The 25,781-nt window shown below is 44.9% G+C and overlaps 2 protein-coding genes across 2 annotated transcripts; one reads left to right on the top strand and one right to left on the bottom strand.

The window, feature by feature from the left end:
* Positions 1-1,215: 1,215 nt before the first annotated feature.
* Positions 1,216-5,474, bottom strand: KIAA2013 (the record flags this gene model as incomplete). The annotated part of the gene is made up of 3 exons (XM_082009498.1): positions 1,216-1,242; positions 2,763-3,616; positions 4,493-5,474. The coding sequence occupies 3 exons, from the start codon at positions 5,472-5,474 to the stop codon at positions 1,216-1,218; spliced, it is 1,863 nt and encodes a 620-aa protein (XP_081865624.1).
* A 3,377-nt stretch (positions 5,475-8,851) lies between these two features.
* Positions 8,852-25,500, top strand: PLOD1 (procollagen-lysine,2-oxoglutarate 5-dioxygenase 1; the record flags this gene model as incomplete). Its single annotated transcript, XM_082009431.1, has 19 exons — positions 8,852-8,933; positions 13,480-13,571; positions 14,069-14,205; positions 15,473-15,636; positions 16,138-16,250; positions 17,935-17,998; positions 19,128-19,225; positions 19,561-19,662; positions 19,778-19,909; positions 20,190-20,311; positions 21,009-21,113; positions 21,562-21,687; positions 22,511-22,652; positions 23,165-23,278; positions 23,556-23,621; positions 23,975-24,079; positions 24,490-24,636; positions 24,948-25,073; positions 25,345-25,500. The coding sequence occupies 19 exons, from the start codon at positions 8,852-8,854 to the stop codon at positions 25,498-25,500; spliced, it is 2,193 nt and encodes a 730-aa protein (XP_081865557.1).
* Positions 25,501-25,781: the final 281 nt, after the last annotated feature.

Here is a 25,781-nt window from a genome sequence, read left to right as displayed (position 1 = left end):
AGCCAGGGAAACGGTGACCATCCTGTGTGTTTCTCTTCCTGTGCCTTCCAAATTGTTTGTTCCCAGCTTAGACCCATTTATGTATTATTTTCCACACTGTATTTCCTCTTAATCCAAGCACTTTTGTAGTCAGTACTGGCCACAGATGTTAACATAAGGCTCTGCTTGTTTTAACTGGGTGGGGAGCAAGGGGAGGAGAGAACAGAGACCAAAAAAAAAAAAGAAAAAACAACTACACTTTGGTGATCAGATTAGACCGAAAGGTATTTATTTAGAAACATCAGCTTTGGTATTTTAAAACCAAACAACCTTTAAATCACTAGAAAGTGGGACGTCTCCCCCCATAACCAAAACAAATCACTGCACAAAGTCTCAATATGCTTAGAATAGGAAACGGGCAGATCAGCATTTCCAAGTGTGAATCCAGAAAGCAATTTCATTAAATTGGTTTTGTACTCTACAATCATAAAGGCTGAAAAACCTGTTACCAGTACTTAGATATCTAGAGTTCAGTTGACTGACTTGTTACTGAAGTGGAGGCAAAATTATTAACGTCTTCCCCATCCCCCCAATAAATTAAAAAATGTATACCAGAAAGGAAGTTACACTAAAGTTTTCTAGTTAAGTTAACTCTCTGAAGGGAATCATCATTCTTTATTTTCCTGTAAAATTAAAAAACAAATCAAAATATCAGAGGACTTGGTATATCTTCAAGTATTTTCACCAAATGGATCACTCTTAGGGAACTGAACAGCTTACAAGGAAAAAGAAACATCTGTTACACAAGCTTCTGGGATAAATTCTTGAATAACCACACCTTCCAAGTCTCAGATTCCTCTCTTAACAAGGCACAAAAGGATTGTTGCTTTCAAAAGGTCCTTGTTCTCAGCTGCAAAATTGTCAGACATCTTGTGCAAATGGAGGCTGAAAGCAGGACTAAGTTCACTTGGACACTGGGATTTTCCTATTCAATTCATGAAACGGTGTTTTTTCAACACCATTAATCTTGCTTACTGACACAGAGATTTTGAGCTTCAGCTGGCTTCCCCTTCATCCCTGTTTCTGGAATCAAGTTCTGCATCATCTTCATTAAGTAGATCCAATTAAGACAAGGCAACAGACTTGTTTGCTGTACACTACAAGGCTTTTTGCAGTGTCAAGAAGGAAGAGGTGTTACATCAGCCCTGGTGTGTAGCTGTGAAGCTTCTCAGCATTTCAGAGCATAGTGTCAGGGACAGTTACCTGTAGTAATGGTTAACAAGTCATTCTGTAAAAGGCAGAAGGCAAGTCTTGTACATGACAAAGGCAACCAGATAGACAGCAGTGAAAAAAAGCACAGAATTTTATAATTTTAAGGACACGTTTCAGGATGCATGTCAGGGCACAGCTGTATACACAATAATTGAAATTACTTCCTGACTGCTTCCTCCTTTTGCACTAAGGCTTTGATCATGATCACAGGCTTGTAACTGCAGTTGTCTTTGATATACATATCTATTCTACCTCTTCCTAGGTTAGTTTGTCTAGCCACAAGCACCTTCCACTCTTATTCTTTCAACGGATGACAGGTATTCAGACCTGCTTGGGATCAGGCCTGATCTCCAGTGCTCAACATGACAAAGCCACTGAGCTGAGAGGGAAATTGCCAACTGACTTTAAACACCCCTTATGTACTGACTGTCAAGTCCAGTACCTTCTGTCTACATTTAGCTATCCAAAATTGAATTTGCTTTTATAATTTGGAAAAACAGGGCAATCTAAAGCTAGAACTCTTCCTCTGACAGCTTTATTTAATTATGTCCTTTATTATTTCCTTTTTTTTTTTAAACACAAGCTACATTTAACCCTGTTTAATCCTAAGAAGGGATGCCTCTGAACAATATGGCTAGCTCACACAGCAAACCCAGTCTCGTCTTTCATTTCCACTCCATATCAACATGCAACCAGAAAGTACCAGTACTAAAAGCAGAAGTCACCATCTATTGTCTATTCTGTGCTAGGTTTTTACTAGCAACTAAGTTTTCTAAGGCAACTCAAAACAAGAATTTTGAATCCTTTACACCAAAGTGAGATGCAGTAGAGCTTGAAGTCAGAACCTCTAACTCACAGCAAAAAGCACTCAGTACTTACTTAACACAGCTATGTATTTTGTCTGAATGGGAGAAACACTAGCTCAGCATATTCCCAAAATTATGGTGGTAAACATGGTTTGATGGGGGACTGCACAGTGTCTATAAATCTATGAACATTTACCAGTAGTCCCAACAAGTCAGCACCTTGACCTAAGAACATTAGCTTGCATTTGTGTGCTCCTCTATGACGTCACATGTTCAAATCAGGCAGACAAGTGTGCACGTCTCCCACACAGTAGTAAAGACAGTATAGCAGCTCTCTCACAAGCGTTCTGGTACTGCATAACAAGACATCAGCTCGTGACACAGCTGCAACTGTTGGCTTAAAAACAATTGATGTCTGACACCAATGTGTGGAAAAAGGACAGAAAAGCTGCGTCTGGCTTGATGTGCAGCCTTACAAATGTTTAAGAAGGACAGATGATGGCTTTATCTTTTCTAACATTTGTGAGCCCTACCACTCAAATCCCTGCCCTAATCCTACTTCTTGCAAGAAGGTGTCACAGATCACATGTTGCAAGAGAGACTGAAAATCCTCACAGTCCAAGACAGAACCTCCCTAGGCACAGCTGACAGAAAATCAGGTTGACAACACTCACTGGACAGCAGCCAAAAGCAGCAGGCTTATACCTTACTCCTGAAGAGCGGCTTGGCTCCTGGCCCGCAATATTCGTTGTAGATGAGTTTGAACAGAAACAAGTGAAACAGTGTGATTAAGGAGGCCACGCTGAACCAGAACAGGAAGGGTAGGCCTGGATATTGCTTGGCCATGTGTTCTTCATGAGCCAGAATAGCTTTTAGATGGAGTGTGTGTCTCAGGTCCTGCAAGTGGATCAAATCTGTCGATATATAAAGAAGTGGTGTGATGGGTTGAGTCACCATGACGGGAAACGTATGACCTCGTGCCTCTGAAGTCAGCTCCACAGGCTCATTCATACAGCCTGCCTCACACGCATATAGTCTAACTGGCTTGTCTTGGAATTTCACAGACACATGCAAGAAGGGCTTTCCTTCAGCATCCAGCAGAACAGCTAGATTAATCAAGTCCTTATTGTAATGGATCCCACGTAAGGAATAGCTGTTATGAAGTACATCGGGGTCAGCCTGAAACTGAAGATGGTTTTCTGTGAACTGCAGACCCCCAAAACTAAGCACCATTCCCTGCATAAGTCCATGGACTCCAGCTGCCACAAGACCCTTGCATCCCCGTTTCTGGAGAGTTAGCTTCCACAGATCTGAGAGTTGCAAGATCTGGGTGACACTGGTCAGCTTTGCTGGCCACAGGTTCTCTGCATGCATGGTTGCGTGACCACTGAAGCAGTGGTCAGCATAGTTCAAGCTGGCTTCCATTTTTTCTCTGTCCTCACCACTAATGAGTGGATCTAACAGAGGAGCTGGCATGCTTGACAGCACATAGTAGAGGGTCATGTTAACAGTCTCACTGGATGGTGTATGTGAATCTGTGATCTTTCTCATTTCAACCCCTGTAATAAAAGAAAACAGCCAAGAGTCAGAGGATCACACATGAATATGACATTAACTAGAAGAAAAAGAAGCTCAAATGTTCAATACGCAGACATTCTTTGTAACACCTGAGAAACCTCTGCCTATGAAACACTGAAGTGAAATGTTTCCTTGTATTTTCTTAGATGCTCTCTCTGCTACTTGGAGTTTGAACGCCAAGTTCCCACTAAAGGCAAAGCTAGTTTGATATACAGATGCCTTATGAGCCGTCACCATGACTCCACAAGAATGGTCTGTCAAAGGAACATTTATCTTTTTACTGGCTGTAAAACAGAATCATAGAATAGTTTAGGTTGAAGGGACCTTTAAAGGTCATCTAGTCCAACCCCTCTGCAATAAGTAGGGACATCTTCAACTAGAAGAGGTTGCTCAAATAGCAAGTGCTAAATTATTTGGGCAGCTACTCTTTCATGGAAGACCATGAAAGTCTTATTTTAAGAAAAAGCATTCTTGTAGAACAGCCCTTAACTTCCATAAAGAAATCTGTCATTTATACTGCTACTAAAGGTCAACTCTATTTCCAACTTAGAGCTGACATGCTGGGCAAATCAGTAAAATTCCTGAATACGTGACAGCCAGCACATCCCCAGTTTTGATTAGAAAAACTATCATTCTTCTATCATTTCCTTTGTGCAGTAAGAAATACTCCACTTCTGTAAAGTTCGCTGTGTTCCAAACCAGGAACGCTGGTTTATTATCCCACAACATGCCTTCTGGCCCCTGAGAGAAACCCGGCAGGAAAAGCGGAGCCTCTAGAGACCTTATAGCAACCAGGCTACTGAGTTTTCAGCTGCCCTCTAAGCAACCCTTTGGAAGTTGAGCATCACTTTCCTTACCTGAAATGAACAGGTCTGACCAGGTCTGTTGGTGCTCCTGGAAAAGATCCTCCACCCCCATCTGCATCACCTCCAGCATCTCCTTCTTGGCAGACTCCCTCAGCTTGCTGAAGGTCTCCTCCAGCCTGGAGGCCTCGATGGGCTCCGAGGTGTACACCACGGAGAGCACGGTTTCGTCGAAGTGGGATTTGGGTGCCACCTGCACCCGGCTCACGAGCTTCTTGGCAGCCACCACCATAAGCACCACCTTGGGGCTCCCGGCCAGCAGCAGGCGACCGGAGGAGAGCAGGAACTGACGCTCCTCCACCTTCTCCAGGCTGGTGGCGAAGCGGCCGCCCAGCGAAGGTGCAGAAGCTGGGGCCGAGGCCTCGAAGGCGGCCACCCGCTCGGTGGGGTTAGCAATGCGGATGCGCTGCAGGTAGAGATGCGGCCGGCTCCGGTGGGCCACCACCTCCTCCCGCACCGTCACACAGTCCCCGGCGCCCGCCCCGGACCCCATCTGTACGCACCGCAACCGCCGCACGGCGCCGTCCCGCAGCGCCGCCAGCGCCGCCCGCGCCTCGCCGCGCCCGCCCAGCGCCCTCAGCCGCACCAGCGCCGGGTACTCAGTGGCGAGCGCCGGGCCGCCGCCAGCCCCGGCCGCCGACACCCAGAGGCGGCCGGCGGCCACGTCCAGCAGCAGGAAGCCGTTCCCCGCCAGCGCGAGGCCCGGCCCCGGCCCCCCGCCGGCCCCAGCCGCCTCCTCGGGCAGCGGCAGCGCATCGCCGCGCTCGGCCTGCGCCCGCCAGGCGCCCGTGGCCGCTTGCAGGCAGAGAGCGGCGGCGCCGCGGGGCTCGGCCCCCCGCCCCGCGCCCCGCCGCGCCCGTGCCGCCCCCAGGTACCAGTAGGCGATGAGCAGCAGCACCAGCGGCAGCAGCAGCCGCCGCGCCCAGCTGCTGGAGAGCAGCCCCGGCAGCCCCTTCAGCCGCTGCTGCAGCCACATGGGCGGCGCGGGAGTCCCGTCCCGTCCCGCGGTCTCGGCCCGCCCCCCGCGGCCGCTCCCCGGCCCCGATCCCGCCGCGGAGCAGCGATCCTCACGCCGCCATCGCCGCCGCCCGGAAGCGCCGCGCCGTGCGGCAGACGTGCCGCGCTTTGCGGCGCTTTGCGACAGCCCCGTCGCACCGCCCCCTGAGGAGGTGCTTGGCGGGGAGCGCCGGCCTGGCCGGCCGCCCCTGCTGTCGCGGAGTCGCCCTGGTCCCCGCCGGTTTCGGCCTGCCGCTGCCCCTACCCCGCTACCGGCAGAGGGAGCGGCGGGACGCCCCAGGCGCCGTGGCCGCGGGTGTCGGCCAGCAGCTCCGGCCTTATTTCAGCCCACGGCTGAGGTTTTGTGTCTCCCGCCCGCGTGACTGCACGGACGGAAAACATCTGGAGCAGGCCTGGAGGAGTTTTCCGTAATTCCAGTGACAATTGACTCCTGTTATCGCAGCAAAGCCTAGTTTGGGAAAACAAGTTGTAGCCTATCAAACTTTATTCCACTGTGTAGTAAATAGAGGAACAAACTTCGTGATGTGACTTAGATACGCACATCAAGCCACGGTAAGCTTTGTACTCCAATGCAGCTCTCAAAAGACACTTAAGCCATACAGAAACACTGACTTAAAGTGTGAAATTCCTGACCAGATAGAGCCAGTGAACCAGCTTAATGAAGGGGAGCAGACGAGACCCTCCGTAACTTTTTGCTGCAAACAAGCTGTTTGGTTGGGGAGGGAGCACTGGAATCTAAAAACGGTGGGTGAGACCCTGTCCCTTACGCATTGCGTTGGAGCTGATATTTTCTCAGAGTGTGCTTTGAGGCTGATCTAAAAAAGGAGCTCTGATCCCTCTGGTTTTTAGGAAGTTGCTGCTTTGCTTGGAGCACGTGTTGCACGTACTCATTGGAACATCTGCATTGGCAGCTGCCTCTGTTTAAAAAGACAGGCAGCCGACTCCAGCCCGAGCGCACAAAGCAGTACAAACATAGAAACAGGAAAAAAAATATGCTTGCTGGGTTGGCATAGCTGCAGAATGCAAACAGAGCTGTAAAATAGGGACAGTCTATGGTAGTATAAACAGTATGGTAGTATAAACGATGCATTCATGATTTCTAGTGTGTGAAACCCCTTTCATTTTAGAATGAAAATTAAAATTACATTTCTCATTAAAATGAGAAACTTGCAATTTTTAAAACTAGATTGAGTCACAGATCTCAGTCTGAGGTTTGAAGGTGAGGAGCTAAACACCTTTGCTGTGGCTCCTGGCTTAAATTATTGAGGCTGCTAAAGATTTATGAGGGCCCTTGTCCAGGCCTGCGAAGTACTGAAAAGATCTAAAGTGAAAGTCCCTTTAATTTTTTTTTTCTTTTTTCTTATTTAGTGAAACTGGCAGTTTTGCAAAAGGAAGTTTCCCAATATCACCATCTTAGGGAGAACTAGTATTTCCTTGGATTGTTGCCTGCAGTACATCGTTTGAGCATGAGGACTATTCTGTTTGCATGGTAATTACGAGGGAATTTCTGCTTTGGGGAGAGGGAATGGAAACAAAAGTGCTTTGAAAACACTCAATATTCTCAGGGAACAAACAAGTAATAATGGTGTTTCTTTGGGAGGATGCTATTATGAAGCATGGAGAATATTAATTGGCTACAGTGTGGCCCTTCTAACATATGCTAAATTTTTTCTCCTCTATGATCATAACTTCTTTTTTTTTATTTTGGAAATCTGAATCCTGTTATATCTGTGATTTCTGTTAATTTAAAGAGGTGGTTTACTGACAGAAAATAGCAGACTTGGGCCTCAGGATTTTACGCAGCAAATTTTTTTAATTAAATCTGAACTCTGCAATGAGGGAGGCTTCTGTAATATCCCTATGCTCTTATGATGCTGTGTATTCCTTCCCACTCAATGTGGTGCATATTACATTGAGGCATTGTGTTTCTTTTTACCTCAATGAGCATGCCACACCATTACTAGCACACATCCTTTGCTTTTTATGCCTCTGCTAAACTGTCTGGTACTGGTCCTTTCTCCCTGACACCTTACCTTCCGATTGTAACTTGTGCTCCATGGGCCAAGCTCAGGTGGGGCTGAGGACTCAGTGCCTCTTTCAAGTGACGGCTTCAATAGTATATCGCAACGTCGCTTTCCATCTACTTAATGTCTTACAGAACAGTACATAACATTTATACAGCCTCTGTCATTCTGAGAGTTCTTTGCAGATAAGTAAATATTATTGTTCACACCTTACAAGAGAGAAAATAAGTAATGTCTTAATGTTGCTCTCAGTAAGGGAAACAAAGTTGGGTTTAATTATACACAGTGTCTAAGAAAATGGCACTGTTACTTCTAGGTATTTGCCTCAGCAGAAATAACATGTTGCTCAAGGCCTCACATAAGGTATGTGTCAGTGGTAGCTCAGCATCTGGTGTTCTGCAGGCTCAGAAGGGTTCCCTTCATCTAAGTCTTACATTCACTGCAGTGAATGACCCTAAACCAAATTTTTTTAAACAAAGCAGAATTCTATAAGATAGGTTTACTTTGCCTGTTCTCAAAGTTAGTCAGGATAAACTTGAAGAAGATGCATGGATAAGTCATCAGGGCTAGAGCAAGAAAACTCAGCACAAGGACAAAGAGAGAAGTGTAAGACTTCAAGACATATATATGGACAGAGAAAAACAGCTAGTATAGGAAACAAGACTGCAGCAGATTTTGTGTTCCCCAAGGAAATACATGAGGAGAGATAACAGGTGGAAAGACGGTCTTTAGTAAGGGCTTCCCGTTTCCAGAGCTGTGCATAATCCATTTCTGTTTTGTTTTCTTCACACTTAATGACTGTGTCAACCAGATGCAGCCCAGCACTCACTGAAGCTGGCCAGAAAGTGAGCCCCCTCCTCCTACGCAGCTTCGCGTTTGCTTAACGCGTGTTTCTTCCTCTGCACACCCGTGGCCCACGGCCGCGGCGGTGACCCGCCTGCCGCCCCGCCGCGGCAGCAAGGCTCGCTTGAGCCCGCACCCCAGGGAAAGTTGCCGCAGCTCCGGGATTAAGCCCCACCAGCTTTGCTTCCCGGCACAAGGCAGACAGCCGCGCCCCGCCTTTGCACAAGCCTCTGCCCCAGGGCTCCCCGCTGCCTCCCCGCCTCTCGCGGGGGCCGGGGCGGCCCAGGAGGAGGAGCCGCCGCCTCCCCGCTTCCTCCGCCCGTCCCCGCCGGGCGGGTCTGGTGCGTGGCACAGGCTCCGGCAGCTCCGGAGCTTTCTAGAGCCGCCGTCCAGCCGGGTCCGTCCCGCAGGCAGCGCCCGCGGTCGGTATCGGCGCCCGGACCGGGGTCCGGGCGGGGAGGTCGCACCCATGGTGCCTCCGGCGGTGCTGCTGCCCTGGGTGGTGCTCGTGCTGCTCGGGGCGGAGGGCGGCGGTGCCTCCGAGCAGGAAGGTAAGCGGGGGCTGCCCCGGGGCAGAGGGAGGGGGCCGGCAGCGCCGGGAGCTGGTGGCCGGGCACATCCGCTGTTGGTGCCACCAGCGCCCTGGTCCAGCTCGGAGGCATTGCCCGACCTGAGGCTAGTGCTCACGACAGAGGCTGAGCCCCTGGGCGGCATCCAGAGGCCGGCGTGGGTGTCCTCCGCACATGCCTCTTGAGCACAGGCACTCACAGCTTTGAGTTGTGTGAGACGAGCCTTGGGACACCATTTCATCCCAGTAAAGTACTCGCAGCCCCTTGGATTGCATCCCACCTGGGTCAGCCCTTCCTGTTTTTGAATTTAGGCAGTTCAAGAATTTGGTAACAGAGAGCATTTGATCCCAGACTGGCCACACTGTGACCTGAGATCCGGGGTGCTCCTAAAATAACATCCATCCACATAAACAGTTGGTAGATGCTCTGAAGAGTAATTGGTAGAACAGTAGAGGATTAGGGCAGCTACAAAATGTGAGCCAGGCTGACAAAGAGGTTCATACACTGTCATGCTGCCAAGCAGTTAGGATAATTGTCTCTGTCTTCATTAGAGAACTGGCAATTAAGAGGAGATTTCATCTTGTTACCTAGAATATTTCCCTTCACAATATGTGATTCTGGTATAATTACCTTTACTATATGTATTACTTAATGATAATTCAGCTAATGTGTATCCATGGGAGTGTTGGAAGGGGAGTTCTTTAGTGGCATAACTAAAGCAAAAGAATTTCAGCATTTCGGATAGCTATTAGACAAATGTAAGTAAGAAATTAATCTCTGTGCTATCCTGCCTTCCTTACACACCTCAAATCATCCAGGTTTTTAGTAAGGTTTTAGAGCACACTAGAGGTAGAAAATTGGGTGCTGGGAAAAGAGAATGAGGTATGTTGGTTAGGAAGAAGGATTTGGAATTAACTGTTTTCTGAACCAATCACTTCCGGCATGGCTCGAAGAAAAAATGCCTTACCTTTTCTGTGCCTCAGCTTCCCCAGAGTAATATGAGAATAATGATACCTGTCTTCTCTCTTGTACATTCTTGCAGATCTCTGCAAAAGCTCTAAGCATAGTTATTTGTAGTTAATTGAATCTTTAAAAAAAACTATCATAAATGTAAATTTAATACAGAGATTACATTACCCAGTATTAAGTTGTGCACTGATTTTTTTTCTATTTGATCCCCATATTAATGGTATTTTCTTGGATACTATCTTAACAGGAAGTGGTACAGTAAGATCTCCCAAAGCACAGCCTAGGGATAAATTCATTCCTTGTCCTACGATGCAGCTGCAGCTGTGCTTTCCCTGTAGAGTCAGGGCAGAAGTAAAGAGCTCTAAAGTTTTTTGTTACTGAACTCATCACTGATTTTTACTCTTTGTAAAAACTCAGAAATCTACCCAATCATTTCACTGTGATGTTGGTATACGAGTTCCTGTTCCAATGGTTTGTCCCTACAGAATCCTTTTCATCTGTAGTGCTCAAAAAACCTTACAAAAGTGGTAAATGTCCTCTATTACCATTCTACAGATGGAAAAACAGAGGGATAGCAAGGCTGGCTTGTTGTTCCATAGCAGAGATAGCAGTCCAGTCCAGCGCCCCTGGTTCCTCGTCCAGTGATTGCTTCGTTAACCACAGTGTTTGTATTTTGCAGCCATACCATTATTAAATGTATTTGTACAATTTCTAATTGTCAGCATGGCCCAAGGAGTCTGTGGGCCCAAGAGGCCCAGCTTAACAGAATAGGCTACCATTTCCACATATGAAAAGTAACTGTGACATGGAAAATAGGGAAGCATGAATCTGCTTTTGGAGGTTTCAAAATGCCTACATGTGATACTGAAACTAAGAGGGTTTACTGCTGTGTCTCTGGAAATACCTATCAGCTGCACCATCAGCAAAATTCAGCAAAAATCTTCGAGAAAGAGAAAAAAGGGTTAAAGGAGAAAGAGAGGAGGCAGCATAGCTCAGCACAAGCTTCTAGTACTGGACTGAAGGAATGTCTCTTGGGATGGAAAGCTCTCGCTACTGCAGAGATTTCTCACAACGGAAACCGAGCTTAATATCTGTCAGAGTCCTACACCCACAGACCAGTAATGAGAAGGGAATCTGTAAATTGGAATTCTGCTGGGGAGGATAGTGGTCTCTGTGCTGACTTTTCCATGCTCCAGTGAGTTCACACACTGAGCAGTGAAACGGTTTCTGTTGTTAGAAATAGGACACTGCTTCCTGTTCATCCTGTGAGCCTTCAGCTCTCCTATCTTGTCCAGCAAGCTTCTGGCGGTCATATCAAGTGACGTATAAACAGTTTGTTACTTTCTTGGGGTGGCGGCATGAAAATGAATTAGTGATTTATTTAATATGAGATGGCTGTGAGTTCAGGCTGAAATAATTGCATAGCAGTCAGGCTCTTTTCTTTCTTTTTTCTTTTAGCATTATCATATACTTTCTCATCTCCTTTCAGTTACTAGAATTTGATGTTTGTCTTTATATTCCTCTCTGGCAAGCTCACATTTGCCCTCCTCTTCATTGGCAGTATGATCTTCACCTTCTCAGAAACCATGAACTCAGAGCTATCTAATAAAGCTGCCATGGTTTTCTGCATGCCATCGTTTGGCTAGAAACTTTAATGGCTTTAACGTATTCCTGGAGGAGGTATATTTGTTACTCATTTGTTTGTCCCTCTGACTGGACAGGACACAAGGAACTGGAGTATCCTGGAGGAGCTGGATTAGGAATGCACTTCATACGTCTAAAAATATGCCTTTAAAAACTGCACAAATGCAGGATTCATATTCTTTTATCTGTCATTCCCTTTGTCTGTGTCAATGTCTAACAATACCGTTAGAGCTGACCTTCTATTAACTGTTTGCAATCTCCCCCCTCTTTTTATTCTGATGCAGGTAACGGATTTTAGGAATTGCCTTGGGAACATCCTCTTTCTTCATAACTTGGGGTCTTACACTTATTTTTTACTTTTGCTGCCTTTGTCAGGTCTATCTAGGACTCCAGCTCCTCGATCCTTCCTCTCTGAGGTCAGACAGTATCAATTTGGGTACACTAAAAAGATGCATCTGGTACATCCATTGAAAAAGATCATTGTTCCAAAAGAAGCCTGCTCAAGCCAAGAGAATGTGCTTTTAGTTTTTCCTGGTATTTTCTGATGTTAAAATCGGATGGCCAGGATTTGCATCTAAGCACTGTTGCCAGAGCCTATACAAATTCCTACTTAAGCAGAAGTGTTAAGATGAAGTACAGCATTTAATCATTACAATGAAAAAGCCAGAGCTTCCCCATAAAAATCATATTCCAGTGGTACTATAGCGAAACTTCTGAAAGAGAACTTCAGGGTTAAGCTTTGTCCTTTTTAAAGAACTGGAAATGAAAAGCAAGTTTGGGAGGAGAATGTAAATGAAAGTTATGGCAGAATTAAATTCATATTGTATATATATGAAAAAAATCTGTAAAACACCTCAGGAATGCAGTGGGAAATTGGAGCAGCAGTGGAGAGGGAATAATAACATTCAGCCTAATTTTGGTCTTCCCTACAACCAGTCAATGCTGAGTGACAAAAAAGCAGCTCTGTGGGGAACAGGAAGTCAATTGCACTAAATGGATGATTTCCAAATGGGCATTTTCTAGTAGCTCTACTTTTTATCTTCCAGTTTAATTTCCTTCATACTCGATGTGAGAGAATTGTAGCTTTCAATAGCAGTGCAAAAAACCCACTCAATACATTGTATTTTCTTTTTCTAGCTCATAACTCAGGCAATGGAATCGTATCTTTATATAATCTCTTATTCTATACCCAGGACCAAGTTCTAATCTCTGCTGCCTAAATATGGATGCAAAGGAACAGTCTTGCTTGTACTACAAGTTTTGGGTTCTTCAATCAAATGCTGAAATTTGAGGGCACCTTTGCCATGTTCTGTCCCCTGCGATAGTTAGTTCTTCCAGTAAAATACTAGCTACGTCCATGCTTTATTTTCCTTCCTCTACAAATCTTTGAGTTGGTGCCAAGAAAATCCAGGCAGCAAATAAGTAGGATTTGAAGCTGGTTTTCTTCCTGAGGTTGAAGCTTTGTGGGCAGTGAGAACACCTATAGTGCTTACCATTGTACAGTATAGAGATAATTGGGTGAGGTGTAAGCAAGCTATTTTCTTCTCAGTAGGATATGGTAGCTCCACAGCTAGACTACCTCCCTTGCCTGATTTAAAATGAAACTAGTCAATCTCATATAGAACAGATGTAACCTGTGTCCATGAACAGCAGTGACGCTTTGCGCAGAAGTTGGGACTCACGGATTCTATTGCTGGATTCATGATCAACTTAAAGAAGGTACTGGGAAGGTCACTTTGCTTCTCAATAGTTGGAGTTTGACTTCCCTTTGTCAAATCTGCCAAGTACCTTTAAGACTATTGATCCCTACCTTAGCTCAGTATCTGATAGTAAAGCCTCTTCATTAAGTATGGAACAGCTGATTGTGAAAACAACGCAAGTTGAATGTGTCTCTTGTGCTTTCTCCTGTATGCAGAAAATCTGCTGGTTCTCACTGTTGCCACCAAGCAGACTGAGGGATTCCAGCGCTTTAGAAGATCAGCCCAATTCTTCAACTACAAAGTCCAGGTGATGGCTAGCAGCCTCATTGCTGGTTGGTCAAAGGGAATATCGAAGTGTGGAATGGATAAGACTTGGGCACAAAGTGATTAAATAAAAGCTCAGGTTGTCACCTAGTCAGCTGGCTGAAAAATACTGTGACTGGGGCATTTCTGCAGCAGTCTCTTATTCCATCCTGAGCATTGCCTAAGATGAGATCCTGCTCAAAGGACCCCCATGGCACTATGCCGTTGCAATGCTGAAACACACAGTACAGAGTGTGCTCCTGTCGCTGTTGCTGAGAGTGCTTTGTTACTGTGCTACGTGTTACTCTAACTGTCCATCCTAGAGAATGGTTCAAAGGCTGGTGTATATACCTAGTCCATCTGTCCTGATGCTGTCTTTTTTTTGTTGTGATTTGCACTGGGAGTTATCAGGACTAATAAGGTTGTGGGTTCTGGTCCTTTCCTGTTAGTCTTGCTGGGAAAGTGACCTACTCAGTAGACGCTGTGCCTGTTGTTCTTTAGGTGCTGGGTCTGGATGAGGAATGGCAGGGTGGAGATGACAAGAAGCCAGCAGGAGGTGGACAGAAGGTCCGTCTCCTGAAATCAGCTTTGAAGCAGTATGCGGATAAGGAAGACTTGATCATCCTTTTCATAGACAGGTAATGGGTTGTAAAGTATTTGCCATGCACTGAATCATAAGGCTGTTTGGACATGTTATTACTAAGAAGAAAGTAGTTGTGAAGTAGATTGCTTTTGCAAGGTTTGTCCAGACCTTCTCTGTTTTTTTCACCCTGAATTCTCTGCAGTCACCTGAGAATTGCTCGGAGCTGCATCCGTGGCAGCTGGGAAGGTCTGACCAGAACAGGCTGATTCCAACTCTTGCATAAAGTTGATAGCATTATACCTGCTTCTGCCAGGGTGGAATTTGGCTGCATCTCTCTGTAGAGAATGAGCAGACAATTTCTATGGATCTAGGCAGGCTTTTCTTACCAGAATTATTTGTTTTATAAGGTGAGGCAGGCTGTAACACAATCCCGAGAGCCAAGAATTAGTCTGCCAGAGAAATGTGAAGAGGGAAAAGGACGGTTTGGAAGTATCAGTGTCTTTCCATATGCCCAGCAACAGGCAGGGCTAGGATCCCTGTAACTGTCTCTAACTCCCATGGCAGGGAGATCATCTTTTGCAGCTCTGAGTGTCTACTGAGTGTCTGATGTGTTTAAAGAAGCTTGGAACGATTAATCTCTGAAATGAGCAACTTTTTCACTCACCAAAATGAGTTTGAAGTATGCGAATCCTCTTGCAGAAAATGCAAGTCTCATTCTGGGAGTGTTGCCTGGGAATTAGTCGGTTCTACCCAGTACTGAAGAGATAGCAGCATCCAGGGACTAGCGTCCAGTGTAGGTTCCTCCTGAAGGTTTGCAGAGAGCTCAGTGGAGAGTGGCAGGATGCCAGAGGATGTAAAAAGCATGACCTATGGGGTTTGTTTAATCTAGAAAGGAATTACAGAGTAATTCTTCTCCAGTGGGTAAAAAGTTATTACAAACAGTGAGGGCACCAGGGCTTCACAGTTCCAAATAGGGGAAAAGCAAGAAGAGATCAGCATGTTTTGCAGCTTGGAAAATTTGTTTTTATCGTCAGTGAAAACTTTGTAAAAATAAGAATGGGTGTAAGTTGCCCCAAGCCAGTGTGGAATCTTCTGCAATGGAAAGTAACATCTTCCATTCCATGAATAAGATTGCGCTTTAATTAGCTATAATTATGACCAAAAATGTAATTTTTGGTTGTGAAGCAGAACTAAAATGCTGTGAAGCAGAACTAAAAGAAAGGGATTCCTAAAGAATTAGCTGTTTCTAGAAACTTTTCACACTGGCGTGTTTTTCTGACTCCATTGATTTCTGTCCCTTTCTTGTCTGTCTTTTACTCTAGCTATGATGTACTGTTTGCTTCGGGCCCCACAGAACTGCTGAAGAAGTTCAAACAAGCCAAGAGCAAGGTGGTCTTCTCAGCAGAGAACTACATCTATCCTGACAGAAAGTTGGAAGCCAAGTACCCTCAGGTGCGAGATGGAAAGCGCTTCCTGGGTTCTGGAGGTAAGATGCAGAACCTTCTTTCACCTGAGAACCTCTCTCAGCTTTTTCCTACTATTAGAAGGCCTTTGGGAAAAGTAGCAAGCGACTACCTGTGGAAGGCATCTCTACAGGAGATGGTTCAAACAGAAGCCCTGTGCATAACTGGCCATAATGGAAAGACTAACAATGCTCCTGTCTTTCACCTGCAGGAGGGGACATAGCTATGAATGGCATGTAGAGGATAGGAACCTGCTCCCTATCCTCCTTCTCCCTTTTCAGTGAGATTTGTCATTCAGGGTGTGGGTATCTGAGCTTTCCTGATGCTGAAGATTACAAGTTTGATCCTGGTGTCATTTCATGTTGGGAAGTGTGGTCTATGCATGCTTTTGCTGAAAGCAGGTGTATGTCTGTGGCATCAGAGTGGAGTGAGACTCTTATACACTTTGAGAATAAGTGTATGCAGGAGAACATTCCTTTTTTGGTTGTCTGGGTTGCAACACCTCTTCATCCTTATTCCCACAGGCTTCATAGGTTATGCTCCAAACCTGAAGAAGCTTGTGGAGGAGTGGAAAGGGCAGGACGATGACAGTGACCAGCTCTTCTATACGAATGTCTTCTTGGATCCAGAAAAAAGAGTAGGTGTAGCTAGATTTTGGGATTAGAAGGAGTTGTCTGAGAAACATTTCTGTTAATCCTCTGTGCAATATCCATGTTGACAGTAAAAGAAGTTAATCACATACATATTGCCCCTTAATTACTGCTCTGGCATCCTTACATGGAAAAGGCCAGTAGTAAGTCTAGTTACCCATTTCCTTTCTGAAAATTTGCATTCTAGCTACTACACCCTTGTTCTGTTATGAGCAGTTTTTATCTTTAAGCTCAAAATGTGAATGGGAAGATAGGTGTCTTAAGTCTTACTGGAAACTCATGCCAGTATCTATTTGAAGCTATTGAGCGTGACAGAACTAACCAGCCTTCTCCCAGGGGATGTGAAACCCAGACTTTGAGTGTGTATCTTCCCTGCAGAGTGCGGCGCTGACTTAGAGGTAGCCAACCTAGCACTAAAGTATGTTGTAGGTAAAGGGGCAGATGAGGCCTGAGCAGATTTCAGGTGATGAAAGGGACAAAGGTTCACAGCCTTGTAGCCACTGTTGTGCCACAGGACAGGGACTGTAGGCATCACAGTGGGTAGCCCTGCTGGAACAAAGAGGCTGTCACTGCCTTCAGCAAACACCTCCAGATCCTGGCCAACAAAATCTGCACGTAGCCTGTGTAGCATGCCATGTAACATCATACAGCAGCCTTGAATGGACCCTGGAAGCATCATGGCCATTCCAGCACTGTGTGGAGCACTGACCAAATAATCCAGCCCACAGGGTGAATCTGCTTTTATTGTCCCTGCCCCTTTCTGCATTACGCAGTGCAGTCTGTCCTTGGGGGACATCGCAGATGCATGGGAACTAGGAAGTCAAACTGTAACAGTAAAGTGAAGAGGAAGCATTAAGAAATGGGAAAATGCTTTCAGACTGATTAGAGGAGTTGCACATTCTTTACCAGCAGGGCTGCTAAAAAATTCAGAACAGCTGCACTTCTTTACTTCCTCAAATCTGAATATGGTCCACGATATTTTAACATGAACAGTTCCTTTAATGTTCTCATCTGCAGTTCTGGCCCTGTGCCACACAAAGGCTGAGTAATTCCACTGACTTGGCATTCAGACAGCAGATGTTAGCACCCCGCTGTCCTTTCCAGTAATCAATCTTAATAGATGCCTGGAGGGACACTGACTCTGTTAAGTCAGAGCTGGATTTTAATCTGACAAAAATCCACTCAAAGTGTGACTTGCAGCAGGCCTTGCACCCCGTTCTCATTTGACACTGGTACCTGGGGCAAAACTTGGGGTAGCACTTGCCTTGTGGATAGATGGTGAGAAACTGTGTTCATAACAGATGTTTTTGCTGTCTTGGCATTCCTGCATATTATACGTGGGTTTTATGTGACTGTGGTGCATGTGTACTACATTAATATGCTGCATATTATTATTGGCACACCCACAGCAGCTTTAAAATGTTTGTTTGCATGGTTTTGCCTAATATAATATGGTTAAATTATTTTAGAAAATGGCAAATTGTCACAGATTCAAGTGAAAATGAGGATTAGCTGGGGGCTAATCTGAAGCCTAGAGGCTTCAGACTTTGGAAAGTATGGAAATGACTATAGGAACGTGATATATCTTTGCTCAGCATAAGGTTTCTTGTATGTAAAGAATGGATGCCCACTTGTGTACTAATTAAGGTTATTTATCTCATTCTTTTAAAGGAAAGTATCAACATCAGTCTAGATCAAAGAAGCCGGATCTTCCAAAACCTAAATGGAGCATTAGGTGAGATGGAAGAAGGAAGCTCACTTCTTGGAATACAACTGCATGCTGACACCAGAAATAAAGTTGTGTTGTGGCTGAAGGGATTAAGTTTCAGAAATTCCTGTCCCTGCAGAATAAGCCTCACTAAACAGCCTCTGCCAGAGTTCTGGGATTTATTTGCAATTCCACTGCGACCAACTAGGTTCTCATTGTAGTCCCCTCTTCACTTGAGGGAATGCAGGTCAGGTTTTCCATTTTACACCTCCTTGCCACTTTGATCTCCAAGCATGTCAGATTGCATTAGCCTTGGGGATTGAAACTGGGAGGGACTTCAGTGCAAGTAATAACACATAACCCTGCCTAGGGCTTGCCTGTCTTTCCGCTGCAGAACTGTGTGTGGAATGCCACAGAAGGTGAGATGCAGCCAGACACTGCCTGTGAGCACTCACTAACCGTACCATGCTTCTGACCTGACCTGCTGATTGATTGATTTTGCTAGTCCTGGCAAAAGTGATTCACTTACTTTCCTGACACTAATGTCTAATGTTTTCAGTTTATACTCTTGCACCACTCCATCTTTATTCCAGTCAAGTAAAAAATGATAACAACGATGTATTTTTTTGGCTCCTGTGCTCATTATAACAGTGATAGACTGGAGCTTGGATCTGTACTCTTCTGTTTTCAAAAGGATTTTGTGTGATTGTGTTGGGGAGACATCTTGGATGTTCTCTGCCAGTAGGATGGACTTTTGTCTGGGATGAAAAAGAGATAGCAGGTGCATAGAATGCTTAGGTGCGAAGGGCCTGAGTCCTCCCTGGCCACCACTGTTCCTCACAGCACAGTTTGTTGGTGCCAGTTTTGAAAGACTGTTTCAGTGTGGCTCCTGCCAATTCCCAGTAGAAGGTGTATTTGTCAGCCCAGCAAGCTGTACTCTTTGTCCAACTTCCCAGCCGTCCTCCTGTTACCTCACAGGATCATTCTGAACATCTTTTCTCCTTTCTGGATATTGTCTGTAGCCCTTAAACTACTTGTGCATGGTTATCCACTTCCATGCTTTCATCTTTCAGCAGTTGCTCAGTAGAAATGAGGCATTGTGCTGCTAATTATTAATAAAAGCCTTCCTCTGATAACATGGCAATGTCATTTCCAGATGAGGTAGTTATGAAGTTTGAAAACTCACGAGTGAGAGCAAGAAACTTGTTATATGACACTCTGCCTGTGGTGATTCATGGAAATGGACCCACCAAGGTAAGTGGGAATCCTGAGGGAAAGATTTGACATGTATTTGTTGCAAAGTGACACTTTAGGCTTGAGTGTATCAGGTTACTGTCTTCCTATATGCTGACTTTCCCTGTGTACGTTTACATTTGAGAAATAGTAAGTGGTCCAGGTCCATAGCAGCAAGATGAGTCTGGTTCAACGATCAGTGTGTAATTAGACCCTCAGGCTGTCATGCTTTTTAGATTCTTTAGTCCAAGAAGAATGTAAATGAAGTTCTGATGAAACATGATCTTACACTGGGGGTGGATGCCAAGAAACTCCCCTGCCCTGTAGTGTGCAACATGGCAAATTGCTTTTTGCAGCTGCAGTTGAACTACCTAGGAAACTATATTCCTCAAATATGGACATTTGAGACTGGCTGCACTGTGTGTGATGAGGGTCTGCGAAGCCTCACGGGGTTTAAGGTAAGGCTGATGTCTATTCAAAGCTCTCAAAACAAGTCATACAATTACAGTGGGGTCTTATGTGTCTGATGTGGTAGCTGAGCCACCACTTCTCTCCTCTTCTCACTGAATGTAGGATGAGGCATTGCCGTTGATTCTGATTGGCATTTTCATCGAGCAGCCCACCCCATTCCTCTCCCAGTTTTTCTTGCGGCTTCGTAACCTTCATTACCCAAAGCAACGAATTCAGCTCTTCATTCACAACCATGTAAGTAAAGTTGGCCTGTGATGATCTTAGCAAATGTAGGGAAAATGTATACCTCCTCCTGTACTGTAGGCACCTTCGCAACTTTTCGCTAGACTTCCAGGCTCTGTTATCCCAGGACTTACCTGCAATGACACCTATAAGATGGCTCCATCCAACTGTAAAGAAGTGAGAGTGGGAAGAATGGTTTGCTCATCTGGTTTGGCATTTTCAAGAACAGGATGTTGAGCAGCCTGGGATGAGCCCATCTCATCTGTTTTTCCTCATTTTTCCTTTGGTATAGGAGCAACATCACTTGATGCAGGTGGACTCTTTTGTTAAAGAGCATGGCAAAGAATATCTCGCTATCAAAGTGATTGGACCAGATGATGAGGTGGAGAATGCTGAGGCACGTAACTTGGGCATGTAAGTGAAGAGGCCGTACATGATGGTTAGCAGAGTTAACCTGTGTCCAAACCAAGGCAGTCCAGTTTTCCCGAGTATCATCACTGTCAAGTGGATGCTTCTCTTCTTTCAGTCACCCTCTTCTTTCTATTTTTCTAGCATTAACTCCCCATGCCCATTATGTATTGGAAAAAAATCAGCCCCGATACCAGCTCCCTTTCTCCAATTTCAGAAACCAAGTTCTCACAGGTTCTTTGCTCTGTTAGAAGGATAGCCCTGTACCTCCCACCCTTATCAAGCAGTCTATGTGCCCAGTCATAGATCACAGAGAATATGCCCCTATATCTCTGAAGAGGAGTGTAGTAGTGGAACTAAGAGCTCGTGGCAGAGTATCTTCCTGCCTGTGATCAGGAGGTGTGAGTTTGAGCTCGGGTCTGGATTTGGGCCAACCGTAAATGGGAACCTCTTCAGTTTGTGCTCGGGAAACAGTTGCTAAATGTTGATTTTGGCTGAGTCTTAGTGTCTGCTATTGGATACTGAATCTGATGTGCTCGTACTATGCTAGCCTTCTGAGTTGTTAACGTTAAACTGAACTTTTCTGAGCATCCAGAAGAAGACCTGTAGTCTACAAGGTGAGGGAATTCCTGGTGTTCTGTCCCTTGTCTTGGTCTGTTCTAGGAGGATTTTGATGTGACTTTTCTCATTCTCTGGCTAATAGGGATTTATGCAGAAAGGACCCTGACTGTGAGTATTACTTTAGCCTGGATGCTGAGATAGTTCTGAAGAACACAGAGACTCTAAGGATCCTGATTGAACAGAACAAGTAAGTTCTTTGGTCTGAGCAATCCTTACTGGTCATCTTTCACACAAGGAATACAGTGAGCTCTTTCATCACTGAGGTGTGTAAGGCATTAGGAGAGCTGTGTCAGAGATGGAATGTTAGACAAACCTCTTATTTGGTCTTATTTTTACTGTAGTTGTAATCCCTGGATTTTAGGCAGTGGATGTAAATCATCCCTAGTTTTGTCTTTATATAGTCGCTAGAACAAATTGGATTCCAAGAGAGCTCCTGCAAGGAACAGTTAGATAGGAGATTGCGACCATATTTGCCCTTTTGTTTGTGGAATTTTATTCCAACAGAGTTAACAAAAGCAGCAACTCTGTAAGTGAGGGAGGGTCTAATTCTTACAGTCCTGTGGTTTGTAAATCTTTTCCTTTTCTTCCTGTGGTAACATCCTATCCTGCAATTCTTTTTTCTTTTGTGCTCACAGGCTGGTGATTGTCCCGCTGGTAAGCCGTCATGAGAAGTTGTGGTCAAATTTCTGGGGAGCGCTGAGCCCTGATGGATACTATGCCCGCTCAGAAGATTATGTGGATATTGTTCAAAGGCGGAGGGTGTGAGTATGCAAAGAGAGTTTATCACTGATATAATCCCTCAAATGTAAAGCTTGCTGCAGCACATTATCATCAAACCAGCTAATGTCAAGGAACCAGATAACCCAACTGTCATTGTGTATAGAAAAGGAAAAGAAGTCTGTACTCCCATTTGGAAGCTGCTCTCTGTTCTCCCCTGAGCAGAGACCATAACATACTTAGGGAAGATTTTCTTATGATCAGAGTAAGGGTTTGAGAGTCCTGACTCTGTTGAAATCACTTCATCTTACTCATGTTCTGTTTTCCCACCTGTGGAATATAGTTAGTGTGATACTTAAAATCCTGTAAAGTGCTGTTTAATCTTTACCAGATAGTCTTCATAAAATACCAGGTGATCCTTGAATGGAAGATTCACAAAATATAACTGTTGGTTCATTCATGTTCTTGAGGGGCCCTCTTTGGTTTTTTAGGCCGTTATATGTGCGATAAATGCTGGAAATCAGCTTATGCACTTTTGGCTGGTTCAGTTTTTTTAAATCACTGGAAAAAAATATGTTGATCTCTCTGGGAAGAGATTCAAGCCATTAATTATGTCCCTAGCAAAAACACAGTAGCAATTAATTGCTTTCACAGTGGACCAGCATTTGTGCAGCTTAAAAGCTCTGTGCAAGTGATTTTTTCTGGAATGACAATTTCTATTGGTATGGTTTCTCCCTACTGTTTTGAGTTGTCTCATTTAGGCAAGTCTGGCTGATGATACTGCAGTGCTGCCTGCCATCCCATCAAGTCCAGCAGTTTCTGTCTTAATGGTATTTCAAGTCTTACTCTCCTACCACTCTGTTTCAGCGGGCTTTGGAATGTTCCCTACATCAGCAGCGTTTACATGGTTAAAGCCAAGGCTCTGCGATCGGAGCTTGACCAGGGAGATCTCTTCCACAGTGGCAAGCTGGATGCTGACATGGCTTTCTGCCACAACATTCGGAATCAGGTCAGTCAAGGAGAGAGGGGCTGGCAAGGGCAAACTGCATGCCAGAGTGGAGGTGACAAGATTAAGTAGTTTCAAGGTATTCAGCTTTGCCGGGGCATGGGACAGGATGAACTGGCATTACTCAATACAGGCTTGGAACAGCGTTGGAATTTCTATCTTGCTGTGAAAACACACAGAGCCAGGGACCACTAAATGTGGGTAACATTTTTGTTCTTGGGCCTGTTCAGGGCTTGACAAGGTAAGAAGGAAGAACCTAATCTCACAGTAGCTGCTCTGCTTTCAACTCTGGCTGACAAGAGGCACAGAATAACTGGCTCCAGCTATAACCTTTCAAAGTTCCTCATATCCAGGGTGGAAATTAAACTGAAGGGCCACAGGAGAAAGAATGAATAAATTAACAGCTTGGGCAGAGCTATCATCGCAGGGGAACTGTCCAGTGCTTCTATTTCACAGTGGCTTACAGTAATGTGAGGCCTGGAAAGAAAGCTTGATTGTTTCCCTCTGTCCTGCAGGGAGTCTTTATGTACCTGACAAATCGGCATCAGTTTGGACACATACTGTCCCTGGAGAATTATCAGACAACTCACCTCCACAATGACCTCTGGCAAATATTCAGCAATCCTGAGGTGAGATAACCTGCATACTCAGAAGGCTTAGCAATGTGGCATGTGAAGATTCAATGACTAGCTTCAACAATAAGGAAGGTCCAGGCTTTGTAATAATGATGTCTCTCAGGTGGGATGAGGAGTGTAGTCACAGAATTTGAAGAGAGGATGTTTATGTGATTCATAACACCTGGATCTTGAAAGCCTGTGAAACACTGCTGCATGAGTGCCTGGCCATTCAGTGCCACTTTAACCAGGCTCCACAGAAATGACTGGTTTGCTTATCTTTTAACTGCAGGACTGGAGAGAAAAGTACATCCATGAAAACTACACAGCAGCACTGAAAGGGAAATTGGTAGAAATGGTAAGAAAACATCTCTTTTATCCACCAGAATGGGAGATTAGCATCAGAACAGTGCTTGTATCATCACTATTGTCATTCTCAGGAATAAGCTGTTCAGCATGACCTTGTAGTCTTTCAAATCCAGAGGAAACATAACCTTGAAAGCATTTTTAGAACCAAATAATTTCTACCAGTACATCTCCAGCTCTCTTAAGTGGAAGCGGGGCACATAAATCAGAAAACAAATTTCTATCCTCAATATTTTAGTTATTTTCCACTTAAACTGACTCAATCTACAGTCAGTTTCGTCTTACTGCGTTTCCTTCAAGCACCTGTCCTTGCTTCTGCTGTTCTCACCTGTCTACTTTCTGCAGCCCTGCCCAGACGTTTACTGGTTCCCCATATTCACTGACACTGCCTGTGATGAGCTGGTGGAAGAAATGGAACATTATGGCCAGTGGTCCACAGGTGACAACACGGTAAGAAAAAGCAGGAGCTTTTTGATTTCTGGATCACACCATTATCCATGCCTGTTTGGTGGCAGCAATGCCTCCTTTAGGAAGGCATTAGATCCCACAGTTAAGCCAGGAAACTGGAGGCAATACTCTAATTTTGTTCCCAATTAACTCTGTGATTTTTGCCCTTGTTCTTGAACGTGAATTAAATTTTCTGAGTCCTCTTTAGTGTTCCCTGAAGCTACAGTGTTCAGCCCTTCTGATGGTAATATTCTTTACCTTAGGGTTTAATTATTGTTTGAAAATGAGTTTTCCATCCTGGAAATTCTGATAAATAAACATCATCTTTATTTGTAGTTACCAGAAACAAGTGCTTTTCATTCCTGAAGTCCAAGGTTCCCATCCTCATGGGTATTCTCATGATTCTATTTCAGGACAGCAGAATACAAGGAGGTTATGAGAATGTCCCAACTATAGACATACACATGAACCAAATTGGCTTTGAAAGAGAATGGTATAAGTTTCTTCTGGACTATATTGCACCCATCACAGAGAAACTGTACCCAGGATACTACACCAAGGTATGTGTATGTTCATAGCATCAAAACTTGTGGTCAGCTCAGCATCTCCTCCAGTTGCAACTTTGTGAAAAGACTGCTAGAATCCTCTAGCAATATGCATACTATTTCCCAATATGGAGGCACTGACCCTGGAGTATGACATAAGTATATGCATCAGGAAATAAACAATTTCCCAATGACATTCTCCTGCCTTCTTGTTGCCTTTCTGTCTTAGCAGTGGGATGCAATTTAATTATTACACCCTGCTCTGCAGCTCTACAGGACTACTATAGCCCTGTAACAAATGTGCACTTTGTTCTTCTCGCCCGCAGACTCAGTTTGAGCTAGCCTTTGTAGTTCGCTACAAACCTGATGAGCAGCCCTCTTTAATGCCCCATCATGATGCTTCCACCTTTACCATTAACATTGCTCTGAACCGAGTTGGAATAGACTATGAGGTAAGTGTGAGCCAGTGTGTCAAGGATTCAGTACAGTCTCTTGAGCAGTCCGGGCAGCTGAAAACCCTTTCCTTATCCCTACCTGTCTTCTTCACACTAAGGATTGCAATTAATGGCTGGGCCAGGGTAGAAGGTTTTTGAATGCATCAGAACATAGGAGATTCCCCAACCACCTTCTCACACTTTCAGAAAGACTGCCAGGAGGAGGCAGAGACCCTTTCCCTGAGATGCTTTTACCAGGCTGATGTGTCTCTTGTTTTGTTTCCGTCAGGGAGGAGGCTGCCGGTTCCTGCGCTACAATTGCTCCATTCGAGCTCCACGGAAAGGGTGGACCCTTATGCATCCAGGACGCCTGACCCACTATCATGAAGGTCTTCCAACCACGAAAGGAACCCGTTATATTGCAGTGTCCTTTCTTGACCCCTAGAGCCATGCTTCACAGGAAGAACCTTTCCCTGGCCCTGCTCACTGCTGACTTTGAGTGGAAACAGGGAATGCTGCTGAGAGTTTCTAAGGCATTGATCAAAGCTATTTGGATATTGATTTTTAACACTATTTTAAGACTCCACTACTGGAAGATCTCCCTCTCTGATACTGCAGGTAATATCTAGGAATATTGCTGTAGAATTTGGAAGGAGATTTTGTGCCTTCAGTTTTGATTCTGCTCTTCATCCACTGTTTCTTGGAAATGTGATTTACTTGAACCTT

Source organism: Phaethon aethereus (assembly GCF_964289735.1).
Source record: "Phaethon aethereus genome assembly, chromosome: 21".
In the NCBI taxonomy this organism is placed as follows: Eukaryota; Metazoa; Chordata; class Aves; order Phaethontiformes; family Phaethontidae; genus Phaethon; species Phaethon aethereus.
Note: the sequence above shows the minus strand (reverse complement) of the source record. Positions and strands in the feature narration are given on the sequence as shown.